A 12833-nucleotide genomic window follows, 5' to 3' on the forward strand; every position below is an offset into this window, starting at 1 on the left:
TTAATGAGTAGTTAGAGGGTAATAGACTCTTGTAGTCATACGACAAACAAACAACTGAAAATATTGTCTGTGTCTAATAAGCCTCATCCTTGTCTCCTGGCCAATAGAGAAAGAGAGTCTCTCATCCCTAAACTAATCACAAACCCATCGGAGAAAATGAAAACGTGGAGAGACAATAGCCTACAGAGGTGGGCGTTAGACAGGCCCACCGAACATCCAGAAAAGAAGAACCTTAAAAAGTTTGATATACACAGAGATTGTCATTTAAACTGATTATTTCCGGACAGAATTTCACTGATTACACTCTGAATTTGTACTTTTGTAGTCGAGTAAAAATCAGCATGTGTAGCCTAGTTATACAGCTAAACGTGCAGTGATTAAGCACTGAGGTGCTGTAGTAACAGCGTGTAAAAGCGTCGTTATGCCCTGTGTGCAACACAAATACATGCTGAAGTACCTCGAGTCTCTCAATGGGATCAGCTGCGTATGTAAATTGCTCCACAGCTCTGTTTCTGGGCGAATCCGTTCCGTTTTGCTTGAATCCGCCTCTCCGTGCTCGGTCGTATTGACGCACTTAAAGACTCTTCCCTCAACCTTAAGGCGAGCGGCAGCGACCAATCACCAAGCCATTACAGGCTTCAGAGGAAACTGTTTATGTGACTCCAGAGCTAATTAGGCTCATGAACTAACAAATCGCTAGCACAACTGGTGAGGAACCGATCACATTCATGGATTGTCTGGAGAAGTCGGCCACCTCTCTCACGATGTGTTGAGCTGTGTGCTTTTGACAGATTTTTTACCCTTTCTGTAGCCGCCAATAACTTGCTGACAAAACTTTGGTCTTGGGTGTGGAGTATTTTTTAGTGCTAACGCGTGTACCGTTTTCACTTAAACTGGGGAATCTTGACTGGTGAACCATGTTTCAGCCCACACCGAAGAGGTGTTTTACCATAGAGTCTTTGGTAGCGAAGGATAATCCTTTGCCAGCGTCGAGATCCGAGGAGCCCATACGACCAGCGGCTCTCAGCTATGCAAACTCAAGCCAGATGAACCCATTTTTAAACGGCTTTCATTCCAGCGGCAGGGGCGTCTACTCAAACCCGGACTTGGTGTTCGCTGAGGCTGTTTCACATCCTCCCAACTCCGCCGTCCCAGTCCATTCAGTACCACCTCCTCACGCTTTGGCTGCTCACCCACTGTCGTCCTCGCACAGTCCGCACCCTCTTTTCGCAAGCCAGCAAAGGGACCCTTCAACTTTTTACCCGTGGTTGATACATAGATATAGATACTTGGGTCACAGATTTCAAGGTAAGTTCCAGCAAAATGTTTTATTCGCCAGTTATTTTGACCAGTCGTCCAGAGAAAAAAAGGCCACACGGCCCAAGGACGCGGCAGTTTCTCATGGATAATTAGCTAAATGCCACTTTTGTACTAGATATTAAAACGCTGAAATTAATGCTATCGAAAAAAGTTTATAACCATTTTATTTGATCGAAATAATAAGCTAATGCTGTGAAGTAGCCTATGCAATATACAACGGATATCAGTAAATTGCTGGAAGAAAGGAACCTGGCATTATACCATATATATAGGCTACACTAAGCTGGTTTAAAACTCATAAATAAAGTATTTATAACTTTTGTATTTGATGTTTTATTATTTTAAATTATTTTAATAGGTTTACATATTTATTTAGCGTAAAGGTGTTACATCGCCTTTTAAAAGAATCAACATAGCCTAATAAAATCCATCGATTGTTGTGTAGTCAAATATATATGAAAAACTTTTATTACAAATAATACGCATTCACATTACCAGAAAAAAAAGTAAATAAAAAAAAATAAAATAAGAGCAACGAAATGATTTATTAATAGAACAGAAGTTTAATTTCCGTTCGACTGTTTTTTTTTTCTCTCTCTCTCGTAAATTTCTCGAATTTCGCCTTTATCTGAAAGTGCGTTTGCCTGGGTCCTTAATGTTGTAAAGTGACCTTAAAAACGATTAATAAGTGTGATACTATCGCATTTTACATTGGCTACATCACACTATTAGCTAAATTACAATGTATTTTAAGAATGTTAAAGCAAAAATTCTGGCTCTTTTTTTATGTTATTCAGTATTGGAAAACATTTGTCATCCCAGTTTCTAACCGAAACGCTCGTAATGGAACCTTTATTTAGCTACCACTGGTAAAGATAGGCTACTCGAAGCCATTCAATTAATTCGTAGACATTTCAGTTGTGAAACAAAAATAGCCATGTTGTATCTGAGTGTGTTTTATTTACAAATATAGGAAAATAATATTGTAGGCATTATATTTTGAATGATTACCTGTAAATTAACATTATTTGGTCTCAGATTTGAATTCGCAACAAAGTACAGGAAACATTGTCGCTATTGGCATGTATAGGCCTAACTATAAAAAATGATAACAGGAAAAAAAATAACAAAGTCTTTATATAGCCTTATTTCTATTTGACATGACCGGTTAATTGTTATATTATTGTAGACTATATTTTAGTAAGATGTTGCATGCTATATAATGTTTTAAAATGTAAGGCCCAATTAATAAGTGAGAACAAATTGAACGAAGTCTAACACTGATAAAGGATAGGCTCCTTATTTTATGTGAGACGATGGGTTTTAATTTCACCATTTTCTTTACAGGAAACGAAACGAGTCCGGAAAGCTTCCTATTGCACAATGCACTGGCAAGAAAGCCCAAAAGGATTCGTACAGCTTTTTCACCATCACAGCTACTACGGCTTGAACATGCTTTCGAAAAAAATCATTACGTCGTCGGTGCGGAACGAAAACAGCTCGCTCACAGCCTTAGCCTCACAGAAACTCAGGTAAGATGAAGTTTACATGTCTTCATTAACGTGTACAGCCATATGTGAATGTGCGCATGGTTGTATGGATATAATACGGCCTAAATAACTATTGAAATTAGTAGGCTCGTCCTTGAAACGGTTACACATTTAATGGTTAGACTACACCTTAAATATAAACACATAGACAATGTTTGCGTAACAAAAACGCAGTTCTGGATGATTTAATAAACAATAAAAGCTTTTAAAATGTAAATTCTTTATGTAAATATTTTCTTACGTTAAATCGTTCTCTTTGATAGCATATTTGCATAGATGTAGTCGCAATGAGTATTGGCGTTAGTAATAAGTGGTCTTGCATATGTACAATATATTTATTATTTGCACAGATGTGGCGACTTTTTGATTTCAAACAGAAAATGTTGTTGTGCTATTTAGCGTTTGGTTTTGTTGGGAATTCAATGCATAAAGAGCATTGCTCTAAAAGCGCAATGTTTGAAGTGAGTTAAATCCACCATTTCCAATTCACCTCGATTTTTGGTGAGGTTGAGCGATTCCGTTTTAGGCCGAGGGCTCTTGTGGAAAATGTTTGGCAATTAACCAGTTAACCGTTTCAAATGGACACTTAAAAGAATGAGGCGGATGAATTTCTATGAATTTCCCTAACCATATTTAAGATCGTATTTGCGCGTATCGTTCAGTGGCCCGGTCGGAGTCTATTGTCCCGGTGACAGCACCGGCCCTTTTCTAAACGCCGCCTTTTAGAAGAGCATGAGAGAGAAATGGACTACGAGCCACTTCAATGCTTCAATTAGCTCTCTGAAAGCACATTAAATGTGCCTCACTTGCCAAGTTGTCAGCTGTGAGCTTTACGAATGATATGAATGATAAAGGTGATGAATTAAGCTAAAGACTGAACTTTACCAATGTGTGCTAATAGAAAAGGTTTTATACGGAGATGTAATAATGTGGGGGTGAATTGTAAATAGGCCAGCTAACACACTGATCCGTGATTATAAGCGACAATGTCGGTGAAGTTACACTGGTATCACACTATTATACACTCACATGCTGCTTCTATTGTACTGAGTCCATTCTCGCTTAACAGTTCAGTTTGAGTTTGAAGCAGCAGCAGGGCATGATAGTGATGATGCAACCTGTCGTTCGTAAACAGGTCAGGTGCACTTTAAAAGGAAAGCCAAGGCAGCCAGTATTCCCTTCCCCTCCCCAATCTCATTCTCATTTATCAGTAATATGTATTTAATAGCCTACCTCATTTAAATTCTTTATGTTGTTTTAATTTATGCTGACCGAGGACACTAAATGAAAGTCGACCAATGCTCTCTCGACTAGATTGACTGTGATATACCTGGCGGGTCTTTGTCCGTCTAGCCCTAGTTATTCTTAAGGCCCGTTAGTGATACCTTCTGTTAGGCCAGCTCTCTTTGTTTAATTGTTTTATTCAGAGGCCAACGAAAAGCCTTTGTGTAGCCTACTTTCCGCTGATTATTTTCATTTTTCCTCGCCACAGGTAAAAGTTTGGTTTCAGAACCGAAGGACGAAGTTCAAGCGTCAGAAACTGGAGGAGGAAGGTTCGGATTCACAACAGAAAAAGAAAGGAACTCATCACATAAACCGATGGAGAATGGCCACAAAACAAGGAAGCCCTGAGGAAATTGACGTCACCTCAGACGATTAAAAGACTTAAACTGTTTGAACCCGGGACAGCGGCGTGGCTTGAAGGATGTCACGCATAAGGATGCTGTGTACTGACAGAGGGAGAGGGTAAAGCCAATATCACATTTTGATTCTTCGAGATCGACAGCTTGAGGGTGAGAGATCCTGTTGGTGGCACTGCTGTCACTACAAGGGAACTGTCAATAATTTTCACGTTGCCAAGGCAAGGTGATTGACAGGTATTACATGCAGGCCACCCCCCCGCCCCCCATCACCACACTACCCGCATCACCACTATCACAAAACATAGCTCAAATGCGCATAGGACATTTGCACTTCTGAGGGTTTTTTCCTCTCGTTTTATTTTTTCAAGACGTGAACCTTCCACATCAAGATACCAAACTATATAACTGTTTTTGTAAAACTTGAATTGCATGGTAGAGCAATGAATTTTTGGTAGGTTAATTAATGAATTTGACCTTCTTTTTTCAAAGTAAATTTGTTTTGATTCTATTTTCTTTCTATCATCTGAGAAATGTTGTGTGCTTCTTCCTTTTTTTTTTTTTTTTTTTTTTTTTTACAAAAGTGTGCAGTCTTTGAATTTATGATTCTCGTGTTAAAGTGATTGTGAAAACAATATGAAGTAGCAGTGCTGCGTTATAGTGTTTTTTAAGAAGACAATTTTAAAACTAGATTATAAAAACTTTATTCAAGTTTACCACATACAAACGTAATTCTAATGAAAATTTCTCCATGACATTCCTTAAAAATTAAGCTTTACCATGACTCCGTAATCTTGGTGCGAATATATGATCGGGACTCGCCCCTCCTCTAAAGAGTTGCCTCGAAGGATTAATGCAAGAATTGACGGCCGCCTAGGCAGCAAAACTTCAAGCACTGAGCGTATTCCATGTATAGAGATACTAAAAGCTAATGTTTATGTTAAATCGTCTTTTACAAGAATGTAAATAATTTTGTGTTTGTGTTAAGTTTGCTACAATTTTAACACAAAGTATACTTCCAAGAAGTATGTAATTGTCAATATTTTGTCAATAAAGTTTTATCAATATGTTGCTCAGAATAAAATTACAGCCTTTTTGTTTTACAAAAAGAAACCAAAATGAAACTTTTGTCCGGTATAGTGAATGATTTAGGATGCCTCCTTTTTTAGAAAATTATTATTGGACAGTATTGCATAGGTTGTTCTGGGAGTTGTGTTCTTTTGATTCGGTCCCTTGGTGTCATTGTCCTTCAGGACAAACAGGCGAGGTATCGTAATTATCACTATTTTATCAATGGAATATTCCACCAGCTGTCTAATTAATCTCAGCGTATAAAGCATGTAACGTGGAAACGGACTGGTTAAAATGTAACACAAATATAATGCTTACAACGGTCTTGAGCTCGATTTTTCCACAGCGAAGTGCTTGTTTTTTTCTTGCCTCATTTGCCGCTCAGTCTGATAGACTGGCATTAACCAGTTTTATTTCCATTGGTGGAAGAGCAGCGTCTGGTCTGTTCAAGCTACAAAGAGTCCTGCGAGCTTTTGTGAAAGTGCAAATCAGTTTAGGCAATTATCATACGAGTAATATGTGGGGGAAAGGGGATGCATTGCCCAGTGGTCCACTTTAATCTGTTAATCCGTGGATCCAAGGGGGCCTGGTTGGACATAATTTAGTACAATCTGACTACCTCTCACAACGCGATAAGAGAAGGTTTGCAATGTGCCGCAAAACAGGAGCTTTGTTTAAAATCTTGTCGGCAGCAACGGCTGGAATGTATCTAGCCTTTCATTCTCTGTTCTTGTTTTTATTATAGCTACTAGCCTGCTATGAATAATAGAATGCAAATATGAATTTTATATTTGTATGTGAAACACATGTCAGTGCATCTATCAACTTGTATTTTGCATCCATCCAATATCCCAAAATTTTTTTTTTTTAAAATTTTAACAGTGTAGTTGTTGTTTTAAAAGTAGGCTATTAGCTATTTTATTGAGCAAATGTGACAAAATATTCCGAAATCCCAAGAAAGACCGTGCTGGGCGTTTTCGTGTTGTCCCCAAAACTTTTAATCATAGCTTGATAAATGTTAAAATTTTCATTGGGCTATACATAGGCTACACATACTATATAAAAGGATTTTTGAACAGTCTGTGGACTATAACGGTAATAAAAAAATAAAAAAAATCTGCGGAGAATACTATTAGCTTTGAAAAAACCCTAAAAGCTTTATTACAAACCCAGCTTTGAAATAGAGGGATTAGAAGGCTGAAAGGGTCCCACAATAGTTAGAAGAAAAGGTTTCATGCTAATGAGGTTAATGCCCTTTGTATCTCCGGACTCCACAACTTCATTATTCCTATCTCGGGCAACACCGAGCGGCTCAGAGCCCACAATCCACTCGAGCTGTTCCCTACCCTGCCTAAAGAAGGATTTGATAGCAGCCCTGTTCAAACTAGATAATTATATCTTTTCAAGTTGGAATTAAGATAAAGAAAGTGCAGTGAAGGCGGCGAGCCTTGATCCGCTGCAAACAAATTTGGCGCACTTTCTCCCTCCGTTGTGCCTCAAAAGACAGGACACCCCCTCGTTACCGCTCGCTCCCCTTTATTAATTTTGCATTGCCGATTTAATTGCGCCTGGTGTTTTGCATTTAATGCTGGACAATTAGCTGAATTTAAAGAGGGGAAATTATATTTCGCCAAACATAACAGGCTTAAAAACTTTTTGTTATTTGTTAACGTTATTTGAGTTGAGAAGATTAAATTAATTTTAAAGGCCCAGTTAGCCTACTGTGTCAAATAAAGAGCAAAAATGCAAGGGGATTAGAGAACCGAAGTAGGCTACTTAATGCAATATTTTCTATTTCTTATAGCCTTATTTTAAAGCATGTGATTCATTTAATTATGCAACATAATAATAATTAACATTATGATAAACTCGTGTGTTTAAATTATTCAAATATTGTCGCAAGATATAATCTCTATCCTCCCAAAAAATATAATTATTCGCAAACAGTGAGCGGTAGACTATAACTTCGACCTTGTATAGACTAGGCCTATTAATCGATTTGCTTTTCTTAACAAGCATACGGGCCACGGGACTCGCTGTACTGAGAACCTTCTGACCCGCTAGGTTACCCCGTGCTGCGATAACTTGTTTCAGAAGCAACATTAACTTAAACGTTCAACAACGCCACGCTTATGCAGAGGGAAAACGATCAATCACAGAGGGCCATAGCCATGATTCATCATACAGTAAGGAAAAAAAGTTGGTGTCGCTTCCAAATGCTTGCAGTGGTTTTTGAAATTGAGGTCTGGGTTTTAAACCCAGGTGAAAAACCTGCGCCATACGAGTGATGTTAAATAATTACCCGTCATTTAAAACAGCCTCCTATCAAATAACCCCAATGACCCAAAACCTCTAATCTGCAATTACTAGCTTTAATTACGTCCGCTGATCCTACTAAAAGGCAGTTTTACAGTAGGCTACGCTGGACGGTCTGGACAAAATAAAGTTAGATATGCCTGCACCTACCTGCATTAGTATAGCAACGTATTGCACCATACCGATGTAAGATTACCCTTATTATTATTTTTTTTTTTTAAAGTTTGATGGAGATTAAAATGCAGACTTCACTTCAATTTATTGACAGTTGGCAAAAACATAATAGATGTTTTTTGACTGAAGGTCCTGCACGTGCCGAAGTTATTTGCAGGCTTCTGCTTTATATAGGCTACTCTGCATTTCCAGTTGCAACTGGCACCGAAGCTGGTTTGAGGTGATATTTATAGCGTGGACTGAAATGTGACGTCATGACAAACACAATCTATCCAGTTTCACAAATTGCTTTTGAAACTGATCCTTGTAATGGGAGAATGAACCCCCCTCACAATTCCCGCGGCCTTGCCATAAGGTACAAGACTAATGAGCAATTACAAAATAATCACCCTTCAAATAGTTTACGTTACAAATTAAATATCATCTTAGATTCTCTTTTTATTATTAACGAAGGAAAGCCCTGCGAGTTTCCATTCTTAAACTGATGCTGGTCTGGAGAAATTTACTTGAGTAAATTTAGTCACAACTTCCTATGGCACACAACGTAGTGCGACGGGAATTTTATTGAATTCATTTTTGTAGCCTTGGTCAAGTGCATTGTATTGTACAGCCCCTGTAACTCGGCTTGAATCCCCCCAGCCCCTTCACTAAACACACAAATATCAATGGATCAAAGGTAAAACACGGGTAACAGCTGCGGTGACACTGCTGAGACTGTATCGATCCCGTAGCGAGAGAGTCAGGGCTTACCTTATCCTGGGTATGGCGTTTACCTGCATTAACTATGCTGTCTCAAAGGGCCACTTCAATAATGCGTCACCTTTGATAATATGATGGAAACTTTTTGGTGCCATTATTATTGACTTCAGGTGAATGCATTAGTATTGCAAAAATGCATTTATGTTGTCATTTGTAGAATCACCTCATTTAAATGAACGGTGACGCTGGGAATTTGTCTAGAAAAAAACATAAAAACCACGAAAACCTTTAAATCGCTCAACATAGAAGGCTACTGTCACAAAATCTATTAAAAGTCGACGGAATAACGTATGGAATAACCCATGTTTTCTGTATTAGAGTAGAATATGAACGTATTTGTCGTGTCTGTCAGATACAAAGGTGCGGAACTATGGCCGCAAATTTCCCCAATAATATAGCCTAGCTATCCTGAAAATACCACCAAACATCAAAATCATGCGTAATCAAATTAGACAATTCTGAATATAATAAAGAAATAATTTGAGATTTGGTAATATATATATATATATATTATTTATTTTTTTTTCAGAAATATTTTCAGAAAATTAGTAAGAAGGTTGGTTCAACAACATGGAGACAATGCAGGTAACAAAATATAACGGGAAAGCACGCATTGTGGGTCATTTTAAGGGACCTTGCAGTTATTGCTGTTTTGGCTGACAACTTAACAGATCCAATGCATTTCTAATTGCTTTCATATATGTGGCTGCCATGATACAGACTAGGCTGCTGGAGCAGTGTTGTAGGAAGAAGAGGATGAGGAGGAAGAGCACGTGGGAAATCTCTCTCAAATGTATTTTGCTAACTTGGTAAAATAGATGGTTGATTTCTTATTAAATCACTATTCTTATTAAAGTAGAGTTATAAAGTTAAGCCTCATCGCCTGTCATGTATTTACACATTTCAAGTGCATGCACAGACTGCACAGTTACGTTTTAAAACCGACTCTTGCCAGCACGTTTTATATGAGGCTACTTCTAATTTCAAATATTAAAGGTGTTTTTAGTGTAGCCATGCATGAAATAATTGAATAATTGATTTTCTATTTCATTTATGAACGTTTTAGGTTCTGATTTGGTAAACATTAAGTAGCATAAGTGCAACTAGCGTCCTACCTTTAAACTAATAGAATAACATCGATAGCCTAATCCCATACAGTAATTACATTACTGCTTACTGGAAAGTAAAAGAGACAACAACAAACCCTCAATGATATAGTAAAAGGACAGAAATCACTAACCCCAACCAAAATCTATAACTTTAGTTTTCAAATAAACAGTCTCTCCATTTCCGCGATAGTCTGTTGACAAATCTCACAGACAACGCACTTCTACATATTTTCGGTGTCTGAAGACATACGCACACAGACAGTGCGAGCGAGAGAAGAGGGGGGAGCGCACGCTGTACACACGCGCACGCACATACAGACCTAAAAAATTGTAGGCCTAGAAACAGACCTGTAGCGCTTAGTCCTATAGGGCTTAAATAACGGAATTTTAACAATACTGCAATTGCACAGTGTAAATCGGTCAGCTTGCTGCAGTATCTTGGATCTCCCGCACAAGCCTGGCTATCTCACACAGTGGATTAAAACTAAATTCACCCTGGAATTCCCAGGTGCACTGCTTTAATAATTTTGTATTTGAAAGCAATGCATGCTTTTGAAAGTACCACATTAGTGTTGTGGTCATTACAGCTTTTGGAATGTAGCCTGTTCCATAAATGATGAGCCTTTTATAGCTAATATGGAGGAGTCAAAGCCGAGCGTTTTAAGTGCAAGTGCAAAGCATGTTCCTTATGGTTTCTTAAGTTAGAGTTGGTTTCTGGTTCGACTTTGTAATACTACTACTACTACTACTACTACTACTACTACTACTACTACTAAGAATTATTATTATTTAAAAAAAATATTGCCAAATGACATACCCTTTATAAAACTAATGTATTCCACATGGCAGAACTGTACACCTGATAAAATATCTCTGGGGCCTCGCTGTTCGGAAAATCCTCGATTCGTTCCCTAAATCAAATAAACAATGGCTTCACTAAATATATCACGTATTGCCATATTGATTTGCCTCATCTACTGCCCTCGTGGTCACTCCTCTCATAAGTTGTCTATGTTGATGGTATGCTTTCTAACTAAGCTCATTGAGTGTGTGTTTTGAAAGACATCATTACCGCAGCCAGCCTTGATTTAGACAACACACTTTGTAGTATTGAAATAATTTTGTCCACCATTAAGCACTCTTGCAATTGCAATTTCGTCTGCCTTTTATATATTTGAACCTATTATACAATAGTATAGAATATATTTGTGTGATAATTAATGAGTGGTCGATGTTAAACATACACCCTCAGGCTAAAACTTTTATTACCACAAGGACAAGAATCTTGCTTGCATTTGGTTAAGAGTCAGTATACAGATTCAGTCTTGAATTAGACATTTAAGTATATACTGCTATCCCTTTCATTGTCTTCAATGTCTTGACCAATTCAACATATTTTTTAGGATGCATAACATCTGAAATGTTTGATATCTTCTCACTTTATGTGCACTACTGGAACTGCTTGTAAATTAAGATCTTGATATATGAACACACACAGACACACACACACACTGTGGTCTGGAATTCTCACAGACTCATTTCATTTTCAGTTTGGGACATATGTCAATACTTTGACATTTCTCATGCAGACAGAAAACAGTAAACCACTTGACATGACACTGCCAGTGTCAACCTCTGAAAGCCAAAGACTCTATTCCTGATTCAAATTGGTGAACTAATCCCAAATAAACTACTGGTGCGTTGCCTAGACCAAACATTGTCCAACAGTTACAGCACCCATGCAACAAAAAGAAAAATGTTGTTAAAGGGAAAAAATTCTAATGACCCATGTTTAGCAAATGGAATTTAGTGGGAAAGTGTGGAGCAGAGAAAAGGAGGGTGGTGTGTATAATGAGACTGAAACGTTTTGGTTAGAGCACTTTCTTATTTAAGAATGACTTCAGATCGGGTAAGTATGTTATATACTCATAATATAATATGGCTTTTATTGGAATAATTAAAAGAACTAATAACTTAACCAGGACAGTTTTGTAAATGCAGTGCAAACAAACTACACGTTCAACCTTATTGAATATCCCATAACCCCCCCACCACCACCACCAACAGAACACTGTGGAAAGAGCACAACCTGGAAAAAAGGAAGAATGATGTCACTGGACTGAAGTGTGGGGTTAATATATATATATATATATATATATATATATATATATATATATATATATATATATATATATATATATATTATTTTTTTTTTTATAATACTTTTATATATATATTATATATATTATTTTTTAAGATAATGCACTTTATATATATATATATATATATATATATATATATGACTAAAATACAGTTTATACATGTTCATTTTTACAAACGTGTAAACTATTGTGGGCATGTTGACAAAAATTTTGATTACATTGCACTTTGGCATTTTCAATATGATTATTAGATTAAATACTAAATAAAACAAAAAAAATCCCCACATTTAGAACTAAGTGGATTGGAGCTTTTTATAGTCTTACGTTTTGTGTTCACTGGAGATTGCTTTTTAATCTAAGTGAGAGAAAAGAGTAAAGCAGGCCACTTCACACGTGAAAGGTGGTGTGTACATGTGTGTGCGTGTAAGAAGCTCTCTCTTTCTCCTGTCCAGGCACTTGCTGTCCTTTTATGGACTCCAGAGGCTAGTTAAAAGGTGTCTGATTCTCACCATGAATCTAATTAGATCCTTGACTGAGGTCTTAACATTTCCTTGAAGAGAGGAAAGAGTGAGAGAGAGAGAGAGAGAGAGAGAGAGAGAGAGAGAAAGAGAGAGAATTGTTCAGAAAGGGGAGAAAAGGTGCTAAAACAGCAACTCGTTTCTCGCTTCTATGAGCCTCCACCCCCATCCTACTGGCCCCCACTGAAGAAAAACAAAGACCAGCCAGCTAATG

The 12833-nt window shown here is 37.5% G+C and overlaps 1 protein-coding gene across 2 annotated transcripts; it reads left to right on the top strand.

The window, feature by feature from the left end:
* Positions 1–424: 424 nt before the first annotated feature.
* On the top strand, positions 425–5589 carry emx2 (empty spiracles homeobox 2). Of its 2 annotated transcripts, XM_042736727.1 has the most exons (3): positions 437–1308; positions 2668–2852; positions 4363–5589. In XM_042736727.1, the coding sequence occupies exons 1-3, from the start codon at positions 918–920 to the stop codon at positions 4528–4530; spliced, it is 744 nt and encodes a 247-aa protein (XP_042592661.1). In that variant the 5' UTR covers positions 437–917; the 3' UTR covers positions 4531–5589. The 2 variants fall into 2 exon arrangements, with proteins under 2 accessions (XP_042592662.1, XP_042592661.1); XM_042736728.1 differs by lacking the exon at positions 2668–2852 and having other exon boundaries at positions 425–1308.
* Positions 5590–12833: the final 7244 nt, after the last annotated feature.

The sequence above is a fragment of the Cyprinus carpio genome, chromosome B13, assembly GCF_018340385.1.
Source record: "Cyprinus carpio isolate SPL01 chromosome B13, ASM1834038v1, whole genome shotgun sequence".
In the NCBI taxonomy this organism is placed as follows: Eukaryota; Metazoa; Chordata; class Actinopteri; order Cypriniformes; family Cyprinidae; genus Cyprinus; species Cyprinus carpio.